Source organism: Nicotiana attenuata, unplaced genomic scaffold (assembly GCF_001879085.1).
Source record: "Nicotiana attenuata strain UT unplaced genomic scaffold, NIATTr2, whole genome shotgun sequence".
Classification (NCBI taxonomy): Eukaryota; Viridiplantae; Streptophyta; class Magnoliopsida; order Solanales; family Solanaceae; genus Nicotiana; species Nicotiana attenuata.
The window spans coordinates 76,342-94,815 of record NW_017671001.1 but is presented as its reverse complement, the minus strand read 5'-3'; the positions used below and the strand labels follow the sequence as shown (position 1 = coordinate 94,815).

The 18,474-nt window shown below is 32.9% G+C and overlaps 1 protein-coding gene across 1 annotated transcript; it reads right to left on the bottom strand.

The window, feature by feature from the left end:
• Positions 1-14,306: 14,306 nt before the first annotated feature.
• Positions 14,307-18,001, bottom strand: LOC109205132 (protein mago nashi homolog). The gene is made up of 3 exons (XM_019367808.1): positions 17,634-18,001; positions 16,648-16,824; positions 14,307-14,549 (listed from the first exon to the last, which is right to left on the bottom strand). Exons 1-3 carry the CDS (start codon positions 17,850-17,852, stop codon positions 14,490-14,492), a joined length of 456 nt encoding a protein of 151 aa, XP_019223353.1. The 5' UTR covers positions 17,853-18,001; the 3' UTR covers positions 14,307-14,489.
• Positions 18,002-18,474: the final 473 nt, after the last annotated feature.

Genomic DNA, 18,474 nt, shown 5'->3' with positions numbered 1-18,474 from the left:
TTTTTTTTAAAAGTATTACAAATAATTGATTGTCATGATTTCGGATTCGCTTGCGAGGCACAATTATGACAAATTAATTAATTATTTTTTATTCGATCACGCATTCGCTCGCGTAGCGTGGTTATGACATTTTTTATATTATTCAAAAACATTCTTTGATTTCTCAAATAATATAAATCACAGTTTGTCCAAAATTAATTCAAGCCAAGTTTAAGTCAATAAAGCGACCGTGCTAGAACCACGGGACTCGGGGAATGCCTTATACCTTCTCCCCGGTCAACAGAATTCCTTATCCGAACTTTGTTTTCGCGGACCGATAAAAATAGAGTCAAACCTTCCTTTGACTAGGGATTCAAATAAATGGTGACTTGGAACACCGAAAAAATCAATTCCAAGTGGCGACTCTGAACAATAAAATAATCCCTACTCAAGTTTTTGTCATTTTAATTGGAAAAACTCTTTAACCCATACATACATATATTTCGGGGGTAGGTGGGAAGAAGGGGTGTGACAGTAACGACGGAATGTGCCACTTTATATAACGACTGATTTGGTGTGGTTGCGTCATTATCTTGTCTTTTTCTCTCATCTTACCCTTTACTATATTAAATTATTTAATTTTATCATTTACCCTACCTTTTTATATAGTAAATTTATCCCGTATCATAATTTTTCTTTATCATATTGCAAATTTATTCTTCATATTGCTGGTGCATGATATCATGAAACAACGACAAACGATACAATCTATCCAAACATTATATTCATCAGACGATACAGTACAATACAATACAATACGATACATTATGAAACGATGTGTAGCAACCATCCGAACAAGCTGTTAAAGAAATAGTACATGATTGAAGGATAAGAGGATCTGTCAACGCTAAAGGATATGTTCATCCATAAATGATTGCATGAGTTATAATATTCTTTGTTTTAGTGATAAATTAACGTTAAATATAATTTTATAAAAAAGTAAGGCTGATTCATTTCTTACATCAAATTAACATGAACCTTGACACTTTTTAAGAAGAAATTAGGTTGTATTCAAAGAAATAATATAACAACAACAACAATAATCACCATTCAGTATAATCCTACAAGTGAGGTTTGAGGAGGGTATGATGTACGCAACCTTACCCCTACCCTATAAGGGCAGAGAAACTACCCTAGGCTAAAGAAGGTGAAGGAAGCCCTAATGGCAAGTAAAAAGAAAAAATATAATATCTTAAAAATTTAAAACGTAAATACAAAAGGATTAAGAAAAGACTCATAAGTTTTTGTTTGATTATAAGGAGCAATGTTCTCACAAATTCACATAACAAAAGCAGTTAATTAGAATTTATTTTTTAATAAATTATTTACTCTTTATTTACAATTCGATTACTTGTCGAAAACATATATATATTTCTTTTATTTAGCTTCAATTTTAGGAATTGAACAAAATCTAATTATTTTTTGAAAACATAATTTTCTCATTTATTTATGTATGAATTTTAGGAATGCATGTTTTTATTTTTATTTTGTTTACGTTAGTAATTTAGGAGCGTTCTATTTTTCGTTTACCTGGTTTGGATTTTTTTTACTCATAGTAGGTATATTTCATATTATACAAAATTATAATTACACTCAGTATATGTCTTTTTATTTAAATTGGATAATTCCGTCCCTTCTTGAAAAGATAATTTTTTATTTTCGTTTAGGATATTTTTATTTTTGCAAGCTTTTGATAATCAGAAAGGCAGAGAAGTTTTAAAGGCTCTTTTTTTTCTTTTATTGCCTGATAAGCAACAAAATTAAAGTTTCTCACAACAAAAATAGATATTTTCCTTCTTACGCAATTTTGAGAATTAAAGTTGGAATAAAATGCCTAACTATTAGTTTAGTCTAAGATACGATTTTCTTCGTTAAAAGATGTAGAAAAAGTCAAAGTTGAATAATTATAGTAAACCTCAAAAGTTCTAAATAAATTAGGACATCTTAAATCAAATAACTCAAATAAGAAAATATTTAATAACTTAAATTTTAGTCGATTTAAAGTCAAATTACTATTTTATTTAATGTGAACTTTATTTTTAAAAGGGTAAAAAAGGCGGATGACAGTTCGCTAAGGGCCTTCGTGCTTTTAATAAGAACAATTATTTACCTGAACCAATGAAAATTGTCAAAACTTTGGATAGATTCAACGACACCAAATGTCAAGGGCTATTCTTTAAGAACACAATTTTAAAATTGTGATATGTACACTATAGTCAATTAGAAGAGGTAATAAATTTAATTTTGTGAGAAAATATGAGCAACTTAAGTTGGCATAACAATTAGTAATTAAAATTATATATCAACCATAGAGTGTGGCATAATAATTAGTAATTAAAATTTTAATTAGACGAGGTAATAAATTTGATTTAGTGAGATAATATGAGCAACTTCAGCTGGCATAACAATTAGTAGTTAAAATTATATATCAACTATAGAGTGTGGCATAATAATTAGTAATTAAAATTATATATCAACTATAGAGTGATAAAAATCTTAAATTAATAAAATATTAAGTTGATATAAGTTTACTTAACCAAATTTATGTGATGAATGCAACGTCCAAACAACCTGTACAACATTTATAAGTGATTTTAAACCAATGATCATACATGAGACATAAACAAATGATCATATATGAGACATATAGTTGAATTATTACATAACTTCAAGAATATAGTACAAGATAGAAATTTACCGAAGTGACAAGCAAATACACTATGGGGACGTTAGTTTATGACAAAGAATGTAGAATAATATTTTCTTTTATAGTTGTAAAATTCTAGAAACCTAAATTGATTCCAAAGCAAAGAGTAAAAACGAAAAAGATAATCGTAATACGATATTGATTCCAATCTGAAGAACGAAAGGAGAAGCCTAATTCGGTCAGTAAGCTTTGAAGAATTTGAGTCCTAAACTAAGACCAAATAAACAGTGGAATTTGAATCCCAAATTGATCAAAAGGGACGTGTCCTAAACTAAGACCAAATAGATAATGGAATTTGAATTAGCCGATAATTAGTTTATTTATTTATTTTGAAAGAAACGAAAGGAGAAGCCTAATTTGATCAGCAACATTGAAGAATTTGAGTCATAAACTAAGATGGAATTTGAATCCCAAACTGATCAAAAGGACGTGTCCTAAACTAAGACCAAATAGATAATGGAATTTGAATTATCCGATAATTAGTTTTTTATTTATTTTGAAGAAAATAGTTATTACATTTACAATTATATCCAGCATATAATACACTTACGAAGGGTAAAACTGGCGAACGATATTTCGATAGGACATTCGTGCTTTTAATATAGTATAGATTAATAATTATGTGTTAGATATTATCAGAACTTGTCAATTGTCATAAAAGAATAAGAACTTGACGTGCAAGCATTGGTTTCAAAGTTCAAACAATATGAAACTTTATTTTGCTAAATATATTATATGGAATCAATTTTACCTTTAGAAAGTTAGAAAATCGAGTATCCTTCTTTGATGAAGTTTATAAACCGACGCTCGCATAATTTTTTTTTTTTTATTTTGACCCGCCCCGCCCCGCCCGCATATGTTTAAGCCGGCACCACTCCGTATGTGTTTAAACTCGCACCGCCCTGCACTCGTATCGCCCCATTGTCATCCCGAAGCAAAGGCATCAAAACGGATGTTAGTGATTGGACAATTACAAGATTCTGAGATGAGGCCGACCAAATACTCAAGAAAACCACTCACACCACGTCCATTTGTTATCATGCCGCTCGTGGCAATACAGAGTAAATTTCACAAATGATCATATAACTATGATTTTTTCCACTAAAGTCATATAACTTTATTTTATCACACAAAAATCATATAACTATGACCTTTTTTCTTTTTTACCAAAGTCATATAACTATATTTTCTCACACAAAAATCATAAAACTTTTACTAACTCACACAAAAATCATAGTTATTAGAAAATATAAATGTTCACTAATATTTTCTTATTTTGTGATTTTTAATTTTCTTACTTTCAGTGTAATAAATAATAATCCAATTAAAATAGGGATGTCCCAACCCGACCCAATACTCATATATATAAATTAAAATAGTACTAAAAGTGTATAGCAAATCCTTCAAAACATGATACTTCTATCTTTTAATTTTTTTTTCATGATTTTTATTTAAATTGATATCATTTTATTCCAAGTGCTCCCTAATTATACCTTTTGTTTCCCTTTTTTTTTTGTCAGAATCTCATGCATTCCGAACTAAATTTCTTATAGGGGAAGAATTTCACTTTTAGTATTATTTTAACTTATGTATATAGGTATTGTGTAAGGCTGGGTTGGATCAATTCCTATTTTAAGGGAAAAATATAAAATTAATCGAACGACTGAAACTAATTGCATTTGCTAGCCAAAATATATATAGAATGTATATATTATATATACTAGTTTCTCTACACGTGCATTGTACGTGTATCGCTAATTAGTGATCACAAACTGTACATATTAAGTCATGAAAAGCATAAATATAACTTCAATTTTCTTCATTAATATTCAATTGTTTATTTTCTTTTTTCTTTCTTGGTTTCCACCAAGAGGCATATCGGCCAACTCTTTCTTCTAGCCATCATACTATCAATTAGACTTTGGTATATCTCCCTTCTATATTTGATTGCCCTAGTATACGATGCAGGAAGCAACATTCTATGATAAACTTTATTTTCTCTATATGCTTCGGCCATAACAATATCAATTGTGGCTCGGTATAATTCTCTTCTTAAGGTTGATTGCTCTTTTCTCAAATATTCAAGCCTCGTTTTTTCTATTTTAATGTACATGCCATACACGGAATCTTCAGCTTCATCATATACACCTATAATTAATATTTAAACATTAATAAGTGTTAAGAGTTCAAACCTAATCGGTGATTATAAACGGTTATTATGCATAATGAGTCATTTTTCTACAAAATGAAAAAGTAAGTGATCAAATAAGATAAACTTAAGGAAGAAGGCTCAAATGTGCTCTTGTACTATTCAAAATTACTCGTTATCTTATTTTTTTAATAAGGGCTTAGAGCTTGATATCTTTTTCGGATGACTCTTTTTTTATATTATCACAATAATGAGCTCTTCTTTCTCTTCCCCTCTGAAATTGGAACTTAGGTAAATGCAACGTAAATTCAACAAAAGACATTTATAATATGTGAAAACAAATTAAGATGTGACTTAAATAAAGAGAAAAGAGTAGAAAGAACCAATACATTCATCAACATGATAGACTTTATTGTTGCTTTGTCCCTCTATTTTCCAGAAACGATTCACATGTAGTTAAAATATATTATCACAATATATAGTAGGTATATTGCCTATAATGTAACTTCAGGGATGCATTAAAGTAAAAGTAAGCAGTAGAATATTGACTCACATAATTGTTGGTAAATATATATTTGATTTCATCTTTTTAATATAATGTAGAATCTTGTCTGCAAGAGCAAGAAGCATATATTAGCAAAATTATAAAAGTAAAATATGACTCTGCAATTTGTTTGACATATTTCTATTGGACTCGAAATTTTAAAAAGACTAAAGGCGTATAGGCTATAAACTTGTTCATTTTCTTGATAACGAACACGTAAAAATTAATCACTTTTGAACATATCAATAACATGCATAGTAGGATTGTTCTGTGCAACGAGTAGATGTCATAAATATCTGAAATATTATGATAAAATACGATCCCTTGTTGATCTTATTTATCTGGTTAAAAATTTAAATACTTCTCATGATTAAAATTATGATGTTGTAATGGAAAGTGACATTCTTTTGCCTATATACTTATTTAATGTGCCTATGTGCTTATTGTGTGTGTGCTTGTTTGTTTTTGTTTTATTCTTAAGGATTTTATTAGACTATTCTGCTTTGTGTTTGGCATTAAATTAAGAAGACATTTGAGTTGGTCTATATGCAAAAAAAAAATACTGATTTTATTTAGTCCTTTCTTGTACCTTCAAGATCGTTACTAATATCTCAAGTATTGCTCTGGGCTCTCCAAATGCATTGTCTTTTTGAAATTTTTTCTTAGAAGTCTATTAAGAATCTACACAAACTTTGAACCTTCAACTTAAAAATTACGGGAAAGGGTCAAATATATCCCTCTACTATTATATATTGTTCAAATGTATCCTCCGTTATACTATCCGACCAAATATACCCTTACTGTTAGGGAAAGTTTTATATTTGCCCTTATTATAACGGATCAGACACGTGGAGCCTTTAAAATAGAAGCCCCAACCCGTTCGATAAAAACCCAACCCCGTAAAAATAACCCATAACCCGGCCTGACCTCCCCCTTCCCCGATTTGAACTTGAAGCTTCAAGTAAGCTTTAATGGAGTTTTAACTTTCTTCTTCAAATTTTCTGCCTCAAAATCGTTTGATACTCACGTTTCAAGCTCCAAACATCAGTTTCCCAGCAGTTTTAAGCATTATTTTGGTCGTCATTTAAAAATCAAAACCCCCAAATTCGAAGCTTTGAAGAATGCTCCAATGGAGTCTTTAGCTCTCTTTCTAGTTCCAAGTTATCTCCAAAGTAGCTAATCATGATTTTATAGCTCAAGATGTTAAATTCAGATGTTTTGAAGATCAAAGATTAGCTCCAAATCAAGGCCGGACAACAAATAACTCCTAATTATTTTTAAAAAAATCAAGCTTTAAACCCAACGAACCCAGGTAATGGTGTTCTTCAAAAGTTCTACTCCAGATATTTGTGAATTTTCAGCTCCACAAACACACAATCAACTTAATTTAATTACCAATAAACAATAACATATATTTTTAACCTCAAATTTGAATACTTTTTTTTCCAGCCACAACTTCGATCTCCAAGCTAACCTAGCACTAGGTGCTTGTAATGTTCACTTCACTTTCCACCCAACAACCGCCAAATGATTCAAGCACAATCAATAGAACCTAATCAGATTTTAGGAACAAACAAACAAGCTTCGAAATAAATGTTCTGTAACTCTGGGCACATGGGTATTGTCTTTGACTTTAAATTATTGTGTTTCATAGGCACCAGATAAAGCTTATTCGAATTTTCAGAAATGCTTGTCTCATCTCTCATCTTTACGTCGCCTTCAGAGTTGGCCTTCTCGGCGGGAGAAGTGTGACGTAATGTGATTTAGGATGTTTTGATGGGAAGGGGAGGTCGAATCGGGTCATGTGTTAGTATAATATATGGTTGGGTTTTTATCGAACGGGTTGGGGCTTCTATTTTAAAGCCTCCACGTGTTTGATCCGTTAAAATAAGGCCAAATATAAAACTTTCTCTAACGGTAAGGGTATATTTGGTCGGATAGTATAACAGAGGATATATTTGAACAATAAATAATAGTAGAGGGATATATTTGACCCTTTTCCGTAAAAATTATGTACCAGAAGACACAACAAACTATGACTTTTCCTTAAAACTTTAGCCTAATCTTCTCTGTTTGGCAATAGATTTAGGGAAAACTCAAGCTTGTCTGTGGGCAAACAAAATTGGGAAAACTCAAGTAATTTCTCAAATAGTATAGCGCCCTTTAAATACGCCTAATATCTGGAAAGCTTTCTTTAATGTCTCTACTAACATAGTCACACTTTGGGCCTTTGGCTTGTAAATAATATATCAAGGAAATTGCACTAACACAAAATTGTGGCATTGATTATGTACAAATACAGATAATGAAGCACTCTGTAAAAGTTAAATTGACGGATTACAGCCATAAAATTTAGAAAACGACAGGCCACACAGAAACATAGAAATATAAGAGCGTTAAATTTGAAACTCAATTAAACTCTAATTAGGCTTAAACAAAATTAAAGTGCAATCATCTCCAAATAGTAACCACTTTGGAGAAAGAAATTTAGCTAAATAAATAACCCAATTAAGTTGCGCATATCAGAAGATCAATGGACAAAGCAACATGAGAAGTATGTACATGTATGAATATTTTCTACTATATAAATATAAGGAACTTCTAAGTTGATTTCCGCAGAGATAGATATCTCTGGCAATTTAGTCATAAAAATAGATAGAGGAAATAATAGTAGCGCGAAAGATCTGACATCAAGTACAAGTGAAAAAAATTGTGATAAGAAACAAGTATGAAAAGAAGACGAGACTTTGGTGCTGGATAAAGAAGAGGACAAACCTGCACTAAAACAGAAGATGGCGAGTGAGAAAGAATTGTCATCCAACAATTTGCTTTTTAAAGTCAATAGAATAAATCGATGGAAACTCTTCAGGGCTCTCTTCAAAGGTAAAGAAACGCTGGGAGCAGTCTCTTCAAACGGCGTCTTTCCGCAGGTTTCTTGCATGGGGTTTTTAATTTTTCGCGTATTTACTTAAATTAGGGCTATTTTAGTAATTTGACTTTTAACTAAAAGGTTTCCTGTTTTTAATATACTATCAAAATGGCCATATTACTATCAAAATCTTTATAAAATAACATAAATATTATTAAAAACATCTTGATATAGAATTTAAACTAAAGGAAATAGTTAACTTCCTAAAAATATGAATGTTAATTTTGCTTAACTAATTCTATAAGAAAAGAATCGTCACCCCACAAAGCCCTAATATGTCTTATTGGATTTCGATACATGGGCTTTGTATTTAGTTCAAAAGTATAGAATAAGCACAATATGTTAATTTGTATTAACATTACTCACGACAGTATGTAAATCAGTCTGTAACCTCTAAACTTTTTTATGGAAAATAACTTAAAAGGTTAAGTTGAATGTAACAAACTTGTATATCCTAAGAAAATGAACAATAAAGAGGCTATCACAATTATATAAGGAACCATGAATTATGCTATAGTTTTATCTATTATTCGTTATTAAATAATTTTATAATTTTGTATGTAGAATATTTTGAAGAAATAGTACATCAATGAAGGCAATATGATCTATCAACGTTGCAAAAGATATGTTATTCCATAAATAATTGTTTGTGTCATAATATTCTTGTTTTTGGAGACAAAGACACATTAATTATAATTTTATAAAGAAGCAAGGATGGTTCGTTTCTTACATTGAGTATATGAACTTGGCACTTTCAAAGGAAAAAAAATTAAATTATATGTTCAATATTATGAAACAATAAAAGAAGAAGAGTATTGTAGAGAAAAGTAGGGAGAGAGAATTCTTATTGATATGAGATGAATTACAATGGGAATAGAAGCCTCTATTTATAGGGAGAGGGTGACTTAGCCACCAAGCAATGAACCCTAGAATCTCTCTAAATATAGACATTCACCATAAATACAATTCTATTTATAACACTCCCCCTTGAATGTCTATTCAACAGATAATGTGCCTCGTTAAAACCTTAACTAAAATAAAACCCAGTGGAAAAAAATTCTAGAGAAGGAAAAAGAGTACACATATCTAACAATACGCCTTTTGGTTGCCTCGTTAAAAACTTTGCAAGGAAAACCCAGTGGGACAAAACCTTGTAAGGGAAAAAGAGTACAACGCGTATTAATTCCCCCTGATGAGAGCATCAATTCACATCCTTAAGCATTTGAATTCCAATCTTGTGCACCATCTTCAAAAGATCTTTGGTAGAGATTTGATGAACAAAAATCAGCCGTATTAACTTGAATGAATATATTGCACCTTGAAATCATCATTCTTGATAGAGATGAATTGTCTTCATATGATCTTGTTGGAATCGTCAATTCAATATCTTCATATAGAGGTGAAAACTCTTGCTATCATATTATCATGCATATAGTTATAGCAAGATACATTTGTGCACAAATTACATTGAGGATGTAGTACTTCATGACCATGAATTCTATATGCTTTAGGCGATTTAAATCCTTCAAGGATTTTTAAGTCATATAAGCCATATAATAGACTTTAGATGCATATCAAGTTTTCATGTCATGCTAGACACATAAGATATCGAAAAATTGATTGCACATACCATTGACTTTATTCAAGTGTTTGAACTACATGTTCAAAACTACATGTCTTTCATATGAAACCAATTCTATTTGAATTGTGTCTCTTCTATTTGGCCAATATTTTTGTGTTTGTAAGCGACAGACTTAAGATCCTCATCTATACTTAGCGCTATCATAGATATCGTCGACAAACATTTTATATCAGTTTCAATATATTTTCATAATGACATAACATAGAGATCCCTTCATTCATATATTCAGGTACCTGAATCTCTCATGAGATTTTATGAAGTGTTATGTCATGTGATCTTCTAGATCACTTGCCTCCTTTATTATGATCATTTTGATCATTTGCTCATCTTCTTTATCAAGAAGTTTATTTGAAACCGATTTGTCTATATGCTTTAAGCATACCATAGACGTTGTCCTTCTAGGACTTAATAAGAGCATTTGCAATGAGAATATAGTTACTTTCTTTGGGTCAGCAAATGCGTCTGGCATGCTTTGCAATATATTGCAAATGAATTATCTTTTTATGAACTTCAAGTTCATATTATCTTATTCGAGGATCTAGATGTAGAAATGATAATTCATTCCTCGTAACTTTTTCCCAACTGTTTATCATATCTCCCCCTCATGCTAGAAAAACTAACTTGTTTTCCTCAACTTTGAGAACCCATCTTTGTGCGTTATGGTGTTAATCAAAATATACACCGCACATCAATAATAATAAGATGAAATTATTTGGTTCCTGATCTGAACCACTTGTGAGGGGAGAATGTAATATACTTTCATATATAACCTACATCAAACTGATATAGATAACTTTGTTCTCATTAGCAATAGTTTAGCTATTAAGTAGAGGCACTTAATAAATTATTTTGCTAAACCAACTGTGATGTAAACCAACTTATCAAGATGAACTTCTTGAATAGAAAATCTGGAAATTATGTTCGAAATTAAATTATTGAGCAAGTTACCTCGCAAAACACCATGTTGCGGGTTATTAATAATCGCACATGTAACCATCTCATAGATGCATCTTATGTGGTATACATGGCAGGTGAATGGGTCCATATTCACCTTTGAAATTTCCAGCATTCATGGGATTCAATCCCAATTTTAGTTGGTATATTAATTAATGAGAACAGGCAACATAAAAGAATTCGTAAGAACTTTCTAGTTCTTTAATATTTACCCATGTGAATTCTCTATTATTTTTGCATATCATACTTAAATTGATATGGCTAAACCAATTATGCAACTGAATAAATTATCAATATTGATAAACTTCAGATTTACACCATGGCGTGTGCAATTATCAATAAACTCCAAGTTTATTATGATATGGTTTTTATATCAATGAACATCCACTTTATTATGGTATTCTTTTATTTATGTAGTACAAATTGGAGAATAAAGCGGGTAGCTTTTCACATAGATATTATCCCGCTACAAGTTGTAGTAATAGAAGATATTAAATCTTTCCTTTATTTATAGTCTCAATATAATCATCCGCTTTCGTGTATACTATGGAAACTGAATAAGTTTCTTTGAGACTTACTACAACACCATACCTTATTGGTAATCAATTGTGTTTATCCAAAATAGTATAATTGGCTCTTGTAGAGTTTTTAATTAATTTGGTACTACCACATATTCATCAACATCCATATGTTGAATATCTCTTTTAAGGAGAAAGTTATACCATTATGGTCATGGTCAAAATTATATGCAAGATATGTTTCTTGCATTATTGTTGTCCTTTAATAATCACATTGCCAAATTATTTTGGCGTACAATAGGTACGTGACAAATGACCTCATGCCATAATAATGACATTATTTTCTTATTTCCTCTCAAACCTCCTTCTAGAGGTGAGTGTGGTATATACCACTAGCACGCTCATATTCTTCCAAGAATGAATATGTATTCATAAATCAGATGTTGTCACATTTACATCATGAATGGACCATAATCATCTATATGTGCTTTATAAAATCTCATGTCAAATCGATGATAAATATTACTTTCACAGAGTGAAGGATTATTTTGAGAATCCTTATTATTCTCATTATCACAATGATGACGATTATAATTTCGTCTAATACCACGTCCACATCCATTGATATCTTCACGGTAATAATTTTGTCTTCTTTCAGACTTATCACATACTGCTATCACATTCTCTTAAGGGAATGAGAATGAAGCAAATTCAATGGGACGGGTATGCACTTCTTGTGCCCATAATCATACATAAATTTGATCATGGCAAGACATAGGAATTTTACCACTCTGGGTGGTTATAATTTCTTTCAAACTCCATTAGAGTTAAAATCAAGATTTATTGTCTTTGCTTGTATTTAAAATCAAATTATAGAATATCAAGAATCTAAAAGAGAAAAATAAAGTAAGATACTTACCTTAAATCCAGAATTTAATCATGAAGAAAGTTCATGGAACAATTGACAATCATTATGCTCAATCCCAAAGCTTCCACTCAATTGGTTAGAGTCTCGTGCTGATAACGTATTATGAAACAATAAAAGAAGAAGAAGATTATTGTAGAGAAAAGTAGGGAGAGAGAATTCTTATTGATATGAGATGAATTACAATGGGAATAGAAGCCTTTATTTATAGGGAGAGGGTGACTTAGCCACCAAGCAATGAACCCTAGAATCTCTCTAAATATAGACATTCACCATAAATACAATTCTATTTATAACATTCAATATAAAAACATAACATTTTTGAAAAATCAAAATGTTAGGAGTAATTAAAAAGGTAAATAAATCATTCATAAGTTTTTGTTTGATAAGTAGCAAAGTTGTCGAGAATTTGGAATTGCAAATAATAGATTCCTTCTTGAAAAGATATTCTTTTCTCTTTTATTTAACCTAGATTTTATAAATTAAAGACAATTTGATTCCTTCTTGAAAATTACCTTTCTCATTTATTTATGATAGGAAGTTTAGAGTATCTTTTACTCTTTTTAATTTATATTAGAATTTAAGAATGTCTATTTTTCTTTTAGCCATTTAAATCAAAATGTATTTCATAATTCATTTTAGATAAAAATTTAATTATACTCAATATATTTATTTTTTCTATAAATTAGAAATTGCTAAATACTTTAAAGACAACTTTGTTCCTTCTAAAAAAGAAAATCTTCCTTTTTATTTACATTTAGGACACTTTTTTCTAAAATATTATTATTTCACAGGAATCAAATTAATAATAAAATTTGTTAGGGCTACCGCTTGGTTGTCATAACCGAACATATTTCGACAACCAAGCGGTAGCCCTAACAACAACAACAACTACCCAGTAAAATCCCACCAAGTGGGGTCTAGGGAGGGTAATGTGTACGCAGACCTTACCCCTACCCCGATAGGGCAGAGAGGCTGTTTCCGATAGACCCTCGGCTCAGAAAGATGAAAATAAGAAAAACAAGAAAAGACAATTCATTAGTAACTCCAGTAGAAATCGTAATAGTAACAGAAGCATAACAATCAAAAGATGGATGACATACAATAACAGTAACCAGGCCCGGGGCTCAGATAAATAGCAAGTATAGTGTGTATTCAACATAAACTGCAAGCCATCTAAGGCCAACCCTAATCCAACCCCGCCTCACCCCCGGAAAGAAGTAAGAAAAGTTCTACTACCCCCTAACCTACAACCCTAATGCTTGACCTCCAGACCTTCCTATCAAGGGCATGTCCTCGGAAATCCGCATTCGTACCATGTCCTGCCTGATCACCTCTCCCCAATACTTCTTAGGTCTCCCTCTACCTCTTCTCGTACCCACCACAGCCAACCGCTCACACCTCCTTACCGGCGCATCAAGGCTTCTCCTCTGCACGTGTCCGAACCATCTGAGCCTTGCTTCCCGCATCTTGTCATCCACATTGGCCATTATTTTTGGGAGAGGCTAAAACTATACTTATATTTCTCCAATTTTATTTGGATAATTATTTATTCGATTGAAAATAAAAAATAAAAAAAACATAAAATACCAGAAAATTTATTTTTCGACCACTATAATTTTTGTGTGAGCTAGTAAAAGTTTTATGACTTTTATGCGAGAGAACAAATTTATATAACTTTGACGAAGAAAAGTCATAGTTATATAATTTTTGTGTGAGAAAACAATGTTACATGACTTTGGTGAAACAAAGTCATAGTTATACCCTGGCAACACAAAAGCAATACGGGAAACCAAAGCTCAAAGAACATTAGATACAAAAAATTCCGTGCCTTCCATGTTGCTATAAAACGCCTAACAAGTAATGGCAAGATTAATAAGAGAATAGTACGCAAAGAAACGAGAGAGAACCCAGAGAACTTATCTTTACTCGCAAAACAAGGTCTAAAAAACAACTAATTCCATAAATGTAACAAATGCAAAACAAAAAAACAAACTTCTTCACCAAACGGCATCATACAATTTCACGATACACAACTCTAACACATTTAAAACATGAAACCAAGCACGTCTAATGCATGAGTTAAATAGGCTTGATCTTGAAATGGAGTGAGATGAGAGAGAACACAAAACACTTCAAATCCTGCAATGAAAACCAAGAGTCAAATTGTGCAGAAGTATTCCAAGACTGAGAACCAACACCAATTTTCTGAAACAAACTTAAAGAAATGCATCAATGATGTTTGATTTAAAGATAATAACATGTCAACCACCATAATAAAATGACGCAAAGCAGTGGAACTAATTGGTCGAGAGCAGGAAATCCTTCAGATCTCTCCAACGTAAAAGGAAAGGAGACGATAATGGGATTTCACCAGATTAGGACTGGAGACCAATGTTTACAAGGCAATCCTTTTTGGCTGCAGCTTTAAATAACTTAGAGGTTATCAAGTCCAATTAGCACAGAGGGATCACATAACCAAGCGTATACAACAAGATACTAATCAGAAGTGCAGTAACTAGGGGTTGTGCATGAGCGCCTAGCTGACAAGCAGCTAAGTCCCAGCTCTGAGAGACTGTTACCAGATTCAACTTTAGCCCAAGTTTCCTTCTGGGAAAACCTCTATTTCCCAAAGGTTTTGGCTTTGTTTCCTATCCTAGTGAGCCTCTCATCGTTTTCAACCACGGATATTTGTGGTGCACATAAACATGCTAGGAAATGGCAGTTTTCATTCTTAATATTTAGCACTTAACACACCCAAACCAACTTCAACACTATTGTATTCCTGGAGTATTTGAAGTCCCTCGTGATACTACCACACCGAGTTCCCACTTTCAGCTGGCCCCTGCCCACCTTGCCCCTTCCACTGTCATTCTTCTAACCCCCTCCAAAGCCCCACCATAACCTCCACCATTCTTCACCTGCATCCCTCTTGACTCTTCTGTTCCTTCTTTTTTCTTTTATTTTTTGGGTCCTTTGTAGACGGAAAGTTTGATGGATTGTGTTGAGGAATGATGAAGGTTGTCCAAGCTGGGGTTAACTCGTGTGACAAGTGAGGGATGATGATATGGCCTTAAGGGGGTCAAGATGGAGGACGGGGTGGCTTGTAGCTGCTTGTTCTGCATAGCAATGTGAAAGGGGAGCAGGAAGAAGGTAATAGAGGAGGAGGAGATGAATTGCCGCAACATGAAAGAATGTCAGTTTTCTTGCTAACAGTCTTAATAACCATCCAGGATCATTTTTGTCGTAAGGTAGGAAGGTGAAAGAAAAAGGTTAGCAAGAATCTTAAGGATGAAGTTGGTTTAAAAGTCAAAAAGTCGTACTTTCTCACACATATCCATTACTCTTTCTTTTCTTTTACTCCAACTATTCTAATCTCTCCTCCTATCCCCAAAAGACAACGTAATAATAATAACAATAACCATCACTTCTCCCTTCTAATTATGATCAAACCATGTTGCTGTTAAAAGGGTGGAAGATGAAAACAAAGGAGAAAATAAACGACTGAATAAGCAGCATTGGGCAGAAATGAGGTCACATCCTAACACCAGCTGCAATAAGAACGAGTATCTCCAAACAAGGTGGTTTGTCTTTGATGGAAAGAAATCAAAATCTCACTTCTCTATTCATTTAAAGATGGAATGGAGGCCTTCACCGCCCAGCTTCTATTGCAATCTAAAGATAAGTTTGATGGAATTAATATTCCTTATGGAACTCAGCAGCTGGGAACAGGAGCAAGTCCAGGAGATTCACAAATAACATCAGTTTACACATTCACTAAGTTATGCATGTAGCTAATTGAGACTCTAAGAGCATCTTGCTTTTAAAGCTCCAATCAAGGCGAAACAGGGTAATATGAAGTCAACCAGAAAAGCGACTCCCAACATCATACATCTAAACCATTAGACAGGAGAAAGAGGAGCTTTCTGAAAATTAACTCTATTAGATAAATTAAGGACCCAAATTGTATACTTTTCTCTCTCTCTCTCTCTCTCTCTCTCTCTCTCTCTCTCTCTCTCTCTTTTTGGGTTTTGTTGGGGGGGGGGGGGGTTGTTTATATGTCGGGGCGATTATATTTTAAAAGAAAAAGTGGCAAGAATAATTTTTTGCATTTCTGTATGGGCTATCCCTATTACATTTTTCACAAGCTAGTGTGTAAAACGTTGGAACTTGTTGCAAAAAAGCTTTTTGATGTATTTGTACAAAGTAAAAATGACAGAAAAACCTTGTAGATCAGTACCTGAACAAGATAATAGAAGATACGAAGTCCCTCTGGATCTTTACTGGTCTGCACATCCATTAGCGAACCAATCTTAGATGTCGTGAATGATATGTGTTCATTTCCCATTACAATCTCAAGTTCCTGCCTCCCCACTCTATCCGGTTCAGGCCAATTGTTATCATCTTCCTTCATGATCTACAACATACAAACATCCACAACCTTTTACTACTTCCATTTCTCATCAGAGTAATGATCAAGTAACAAAACTCAGGAGATAAATAGGTGTGAAGGGGGACAAAGATGGAGTTCCACAGCACAGACATTTTATCAGCCCGAACTAAACAAACTCAACCCTCCACTGCCCCTCCCTAAAAAAGGAAACAGAAAAAGAACTCTCCCTAGGAAAAAGACTTAAGCAAATACAACAAGAACATCTCCTTTTCACCTATGCCATAACTAGAATTTAATACCTAATTGTCATGTTTTCAAAATGATAATTTTGCTTATTTACAATGAATATTATGCCAAAATTGCTCCAAATGTCGTGATTATCTTTCTTCCGGAATGAGAATTTTGCTTCTTCGCTAACATTTTTAGGTCATAATGGCTCTAAGAATTCATATTCTTGTCTTTTCATTACTTCACACAATCATTGACCATCAATTACTTGGATAGTTGGATATTCCCAGCATTAGGAAGTAACAACCAAAAACTAAAGCCAGCAACTTGAAAACCCCGTAAATAACCAATCAATCAGTCAACTATGGCTCAATTCCACTCTAGCTGGGGTCAACTAGCTTTATGAATCCTCCACACAGAATTAAGAGTATCTAGCATAAATCAGCTGTAAATTAAGCCCGAAAACATTTTAGACCACAACCAAAACTCTAAAACCCTAAACCACCAATTTGAAATACCAAGATGCCGAGTTTGACCCGACACCCTATACTGAGCCAAAACAATAGAATAAATATAATCGAATCAAGGGGAGAGTTCAAAAGGACCTCGCTATCGGCAACAATGCGACGGCATTCTTTGAGGACAGCAGGGGTAAGGAAGACCTCTTTGCGAATCATGGTATCGTTCTTGTAGTTTGAATTGTTAGCATAACGGAGCTTGCCATCTGGCCTAAACTCGAACTCTAAGAACTCGTGACCGAATTTTCCTTTATGACCCACGTAGTATCTCAGGTAAAACTCGTCGTTCTCTGCCATTTCTCCCATGTCTTCTGGAAAAATACGGTGTCAATGGCGTCCGTCTCCCCTTAAAGCTCCAAACATCAACCCCCTTGAGACCAACCTGTAAAACCGAGATTATGAGGCCCAAAGGCTTTCTAATTTAAAGGCCCACCCAGTCTGCCCAGCTTAGGACTTTGGAGGTGTAAAGTGTTTAGACCCAAAAAGTTAATGTGAACAACTATATATATTTTTTTTAGAAGGTAGGAAGTTGTGTATTAATACTAAAACGGGGCCACAAGGTTACAAGTCTTACTAGTGTCACCAGGGACACATTGATTACAAGATAGAGAGGTGTCACTTAGGACACTTTGATTACCCATAGTTGCTACACTATTACATGCATCAGTAGGTAGATATTTAACAAAAACTATTCTTTCATCTGCATCCTTCTCCAGAGTTAAGCGCACAAAAGGGTGGAGCAGCCAGCATTGAGTTTTATCTATGGTCCTTAGGTTTAGGACTTCCTTGGCTAGTTGATGGGCTACTGAGTTTCCTTGGCGAAACTTATGCCTGATTCTCATCTCCTTCATTTGGAGCATTACCTGCAAGAGTAAACAATAGTATTAAACATAATATTTCCTTGAGTTAAGCTTTGGATCACTTCCGT

Bases quoted from the DNA above. Each gene is read 5' to 3' on its own strand.
- LOC109205132 (XM_019367808.1), bottom strand. From the start codon at position 17,852: ATGGGAGAAATGGCAGAGAACGACGAGTTTTACCTGAGATACTACGTG. The intron at 16,825-17,633 runs GTCCTTTTGAAC...TGTATGTTGTAG, and splicing joins GCATTGTTGCCGATAGCGAG to ATCATGAAGGAAGATGATAA. The intron at 14,550-16,647 runs GTACTGATCTAC...TTTTCATTGCAG, and splicing joins TCTTCTATTATCTTGTTCAG to GATTTGAAGTGTTTTGTGTT.